The 5,984-nt window shown below is 44.5% G+C and overlaps 1 protein-coding gene across 1 annotated transcript; it reads left to right on the forward strand.

Annotated features, from left to right (window-relative positions):
• The first annotated feature begins 1,442 nt into the window (after nt 1-1,442).
• LOC134458912 (uncharacterized) lies at nt 1,443-5,764 on the forward strand. The gene is made up of 8 exons (XM_063211294.1): nt 1,443-1,495; nt 1,772-1,843; nt 1,974-2,066; nt 2,778-2,870; nt 3,892-3,969; nt 4,455-4,541; nt 4,808-5,325; nt 5,587-5,764. Exons 2-8 carry the CDS (start codon nt 1,784-1,786, stop codon nt 5,618-5,620), a joined length of 963 nt encoding a protein of 320 aa, XP_063067364.1. The 5' UTR covers nt 1,443-1,495; nt 1,772-1,783; the 3' UTR covers nt 5,621-5,764.
• The last annotated feature ends 220 nt before the right edge of the window (nt 5,765-5,984 follow it).

Raw genomic sequence — 5,984 nt, forward strand, 5'->3', positions numbered from 1 at the left:
TTTTTAATTTTTTTAGCCTGCGACTTCGATTGGAGCATCGAGCAGTGCTGCCTCCAGCCCCAGCCTCAGCAGTGGAGGTCCCAGCCAGGTAAGACCAAGAAGGGGAACAGAATTGTAAGAACGGAAGTAGCGTGGCGGTATGACAAGGCTTTTTTGCTTTGTGTTCACTGTGTTTGAATCTATCTCTCATCTGCTGTCCTTACTGTCTTTTCTATTCCAGCCCGGGAGTGAGGGCATGAGCCTGGAGAGCTCGAGTGGAGAGGGCGACATCATGGCATCCTCCAGCCCCAGCCCTGACTCTGCCGGCCCCAGCCAGGTAAGACAGCAGCAAGACTCTATAGTCCTTTCATGCAGATGGACCAACCACCCTGCTCACTGCTGAAAAAACATCTATATCTTCAACTTAAGTTCTATCACATTAAAAACAGTCAGAAGAGACATCTTAAGACTTTAAAGTCACGACTATTGTTGTAAAAGAGATATTATAATGGGGCTTTGCATGAAAGAGCCAAGATCTTCACCCACAAGGAACTCAAATATTGTAGCAGTTACCGATAATCTGGAAATGGGGCGATAGTTGTCTGGCATTGAGGGATCACCGGCGCCTTTCAGAAGTGGGAGAACTTCATGACTTTCATGACCTAGGGATTTTCCCACTGGTGAGGCTGAGATTTGAGAGAGGCTCAATTTGATCTGCACCAGTAGATTTTCTAATGTTTCATTCATACAAAGCTTGATACACTTGGAAAGGTGTAATACGGTAGTAGAAAAAAATGTGTTGTGGTTGTGGTGGTTGTGTTGTGTTCACTGTGTTTATTATAAGGGACTGACTCATTACAGAAACACCAGTAACTGGGGTGCATTTCTCGAAACCATAGTTGCTAACTTCATTAGCTACTTTGTCGTTTTCAATGCATTTTCCCATTGGCAACTACCAAAGTTGCTAACAGGCTAACAACTTCTCCTTTGAGAAATGCACCTCTGTGTTGTTAATTACTTATCACCATATGTGGACAAATCATGACAACATTTTGCCATTTAAGAATTGTCAGTATGCCAATTGCGTATGACTGTAGGCCTACTTTACGTGATGTACCGGATGTAGGCTGGTTTCTATGTCAACATTTATGACATAATGAATATGCATTACATGCTTCAGGCATTCTGCAGGTGACATCATAATGACCTGCTGTTTCCTGTTGTATTCACTTTCTCTTTCGTCTCTGCAATATTTACCCAAAAATGAATGAATAATTATGGTTATGCATTGTTGTATTCAATTAAGCAGTTGGAAGAGATAGGTAAGGCTCTCGACAACCAGAACTCCTTGAACATGAATGGGCATGGTCATTTTTTTCAGATAATGTGAAATGATCAGATAATGTCATACAAATGTTACTCTGTGTTTCAGCCCATTATGAGTGATGAAGAGATGAGTGATCAATCCTCCAGCAATGGGTCTAGCATAAGCCTCATCGCTGAAGCCGCTAGTGAGGTAAGATCTGTCATTGAAGGTTCCAAGTGACAGCAGATATAGGCTAACAATGTTTTGCATTGAATAGCATAAAATCTGTTAATACAAATGGACTGCATTATTATGCCTCGTTCCTTTACTTAGAGGAGGACCCAAAGCACATTGCATTATACCCCCTTGTATTAGCCCATTCACTCACAGAGGCCTCACAACAACATTTATTCTGCTAGGCACCTAGGTCTTATATAATTTTCACAATAACTGAGTACATCTGGGGAAATCTGATTTATGTTTTAGCCTGCGGCTTCGATGGGAGCATCAAGCAGTGCTGCCTCCAGCCCCAGCCCCGTCTGTGGAGGTCCCAGCCAGGTAAGACCAAGGGGGACTGAATTGTAGAAACGGAAGTAGCGTGGCGGTATGACGAGGCTTTTTTTGCTTTGTGTTTACTGTGTTTAAATCTATCTCCCATCTGCTGTCCTCACTGTCTTTTCTATTCCAGCCCGGGAGTGAGGGCATGAGCCTGGAGAGCTCAAGTGGAGAGGCCGACATGGCATCCTCCAGCCCCAGCCCTGACTCTGCCGGCCCCAGCCAGGTAAGACAGCAGCAAGCCTCTATAGTCCTTTCATGCAGATGGACCAACCACATCTCTATCACATTAAAAACAGTCTGAAGTGACAGCTTAAGACTTTAAAGTCAGGACTATTTTCGTAAAAGCGAGATTATAATGGGGCTTTGCATGAAAGAGCTAAATTCTCCACCCACGATCGAGGCAAGAGAACTCTAGATCAGCAGTTCCTAATTTGTTTTCCCCGCGCACCCCATTTTACATGTAAATGTTGTTCGCGCACCCCCTAAGCGAATGTTGCACCCCCGCACATTTTGGGTAATCCTGACTTCCAATTGACCTGACGTTTTTTTCTGCCACCATTATATTCGAACTTATTGCATGACAAGTCTAGGAATTATAAATTACACTTCAGATGGATCCTTCTAGCATACACATCAAACAATTAAAACTACCGGATGTTCATTAATGCTGGATAAAAAACCACACATATCCACCATTGCTCTATTAAACTCGCTGACCCCCTTGTGACAGGCCGTGCACCCCCAGGGATGCATGCACCACAGTTTGGGAAACCCTGCTCTAGATAAAGAGAAAAAGAGAACTAGATAAACACAACATCATCAGTCAGTATTAGGACAGGATAACATCTCTCTCTCTCTCTCTCTCTCTCTCTCTCTCTCTCTCTCTCTCTCTCTCTCTCTCTCTCTCTCTCTCTCTCTCTCTCTCTGTTTGAAGAAGGAAATCCCCCATCAGCATCTCCCATCAAACAGATGGGGAGGGGTCCCACCTGTGAAGTCATGGACAAGCCCTGAACTGCTCACTGAAATGGTGCGTCATTGCCATCAAGCCATTGGAAATGCATGATTGCATGTTTGTGTTATTGTAGCTCATATTGCATTATATGAGCAGACCCAATCAATATGGACAGTGTGTGTGCGTGTGTGTGTGCGTGTGCGTGCGTGCATGCGCGCACGCGTGTGTGTGTTTTTATCATGTGGATCAAGAAAAAAAGTAACCTTACATGTGTTTATATTTAGCTTGATAGCAACTCCATCGATCAGAGTGTGGCCCCCAAGTCTGGCCCCTATTTGGGAGATGGCAAAAGCCTGACTGATATGAGTAGCAACATCTCTAATCATTGAATCTCTAGAGAAAGGTCAAATCTTAAAGTTTCTTTTGTTTCGGACATGTACAAGTTTTTTTGTCTTTTACCTGACATGTTTCGATGGTGAACCTTCCGTCCTCATCAGCAGGGGGCGTGACCAACCTGTCAATATTGATATTGATTGGTCGCACCTCCACATGTCAGGAAAAAGGAAAACATGTCTGAAACAGAAGAAACTTTATGATGTGATATAACACAGTCTAAGGCACAATGGGTGTCATACTGTGTACATCTAGAGAGGTGATGATCAGGGGTTAAAATGGAGATCTTGATGTTCAGATTCATGCACAAGGCTATGTTTCTCAAAAACATTTAAGTAGTACTCAAGCAAGCCTAAGTAGCACTTATGTACAATGTGTCCCCTTAGGCAATAGGCCTATATCTCATCACTAAATGTTTATACATACATATACAGGCCTACTACATACAATGTGTGTTTCTCTCACAGATACAAATAAAATCATTGTGGAAAGTGCAAGGTAAAATAGTGTATCTGTAAACTTTTAGTCATGATGTGAGACCTATGTTTGATATATTACCAAAGGGGTACGTCGTATATAAGTACCATTTAGGCTTCAGTACAATGTTTAGGAATCACAGCCCTGGTTGATGCCTTATAAAGAGACTTTGGAGAAACATATTTGTTTCTACAAATATGAGAATAATATTATTATGTGTGTTCAGGTTGATGACGAGGATGATGGTGATGACTTCTGGAAAATCATCAGAGAAATTAAGGTGGCCATCGCTGGAAAGTCTGAGGTAGGTTGTTACCTTAGTGATACCTCCAGATTCACTGAAGTATGTTGGCATCTTACTGATACGTCCAGATTCACTGAGGGAAGATGTCCCTGAGGTAGCCTGATACTCCCTTATAGGAATTTAGGTATATTGGCATCTTAGGACTACTAATTGAGGAGTCTAGTTTCAGCCCAATGTGTGTGTGTGTGTACAGCCCAGAACATATTGGCCATATGATGTTTTTAATTTGAATTAAGAATTAAGAATTAAATAGTTCCGCTTAGGGAAGTGTTTACATGATGTTCTCCAAGCGGAATTAAGTTTTATGCAGAATTCAGTGGATTCAGAAATAAATGTCCCATGTAACCAAGGCTATTTGTGTGTGTGTGTGTGTGTGTGTGTGTGTGTGTGTGTGTGTGTGTGTGTGTGTGTGTGTGTGTGTGTGTGTGTGTGTGTGTGTGTGTGTGTGTGTGTGTGTGTGTGTGTGTGTGTGTGTGTGTGTTTAGCTTATCCAAGACCCCAAAGGCACAAGCGCCCCTTTGCTCGAGGACACTGATGACTCCTATTTGAGGGACGATAAAAGCCTGCTTGAGGTAAACTATAAAACATAAACATTGAGGTGTGAGGGTTTTGTATGAGGGTCCTCTACATTATCTACATTTCTAAGCTAACACAAGACAAAATCGACATTATATGACTATTTTTTTTAGATTTATACTGTATTTCTATTTCTGATTCCAACACACTGTGTGTGTGTGTGTGTGTGTGTGTGTGTGTGTGTGTGTGTGTGTGTGTGTGTGTGTGTGTGTGTGTGTGTGTGTGTGTGTGTGTGTGTGTGTGTGTGTGTTTGTTTACAAAGGCCTTCAGTGAAACTCGACCAAGGAGACGCCCAGTGCCAAGGTTCACACTGGTGCTGCCAATGTGTGAGGAGGTGCCAGAAGAGGACCAGGAAACCTCAGGGGTAAAGCATTGCACTGAACCGGACTCAGAGCAGAGCCTGGAGCTTCACCTGGAGTCAGAACCACTCCAGGACTCAACGCCCGTCCAGACACCCGCCCAGCAGCTGTTGCTGCTGGACCAGGCTGTTGGTGAGGAGGAGGCAGCCGGGGGACAGGGTGGAAGAGGGCCCAGCGTGGAGGAGGAGCAGGATTGCTCAATGACCCTAGAGCAGCATGTGGAGGAGACAGCACCTCAGGAGGGCAGTCAAAAACGAGAGGAGGAGTTCTGCTCTCCCTTTAGACGCCTCACTAAGACCTTCCGGAGGCTGCTGGGAAGGAGAGGGGGAAAGGTGGAGCCCCTGAACTTCTCAGCGACACAGAACGTCGGGCAGCAGCACAGCCAGATGCAGAACGCACCCAGGAGGACAGCCCTGAGGAGGTGTGTATGTGTGTGTGTGTGTGTGTGGAGGAGGAGGAGGAGATTAGGCAATATGTAATATGCCTTAAATATGCAAAACCTTCTTTTTAGAGTGAGTGATTGTACCTAGTCTCTTGTTTTTCCTGTTGTGTCTCTTGACATGCATACATACAGTACATGCATAAATACATACATACATAAATACAGTCCACGCATCCATACAGCCATACATACAAAAATATTTACATATATGTTTTTTTCCTAATCTTCTCCTGCTTACAGGATCCTCTCCTGTGTGTGCTGCTGCTGCAAATAAAGGAAGCGAAGAAGGGAAGGGAAGGGAAGGGATGGGAAGGGAAGGGAGGGGAAGAGAAGAGAAGAGAAGAGAAGAGAAGAGAAGAGAAGAGAAGAGAAGAGAAGAGAAGAGAAGAGAAGAGAAGAGAAGAAATGGGATGGGATGGGATGGGAAGGGGACTGTCTCCGGACATTCTTTGGACAGTCAGGGTGAGTGCGATGTGAAGTCTCTACAAAGAGTCTTGTCCACAACAAACTGGGCCGGAACGCAGGAACGTTCCTCAGACCCTTAGCCTTCCCAGTCGACCAAGTGCTGGATGCCCCCACGGACACGGCGGGAATCAAGGAGCCAGTGAAGACAGGCCCACCGTCCACAATGCGGGGGG

This window comes from Engraulis encrasicolus, chromosome 11 (assembly GCF_034702125.1).
Source record: "Engraulis encrasicolus isolate BLACKSEA-1 chromosome 11, IST_EnEncr_1.0, whole genome shotgun sequence".
NCBI classification, from domain to species: Eukaryota; Metazoa; Chordata; class Actinopteri; order Clupeiformes; family Engraulidae; genus Engraulis; species Engraulis encrasicolus.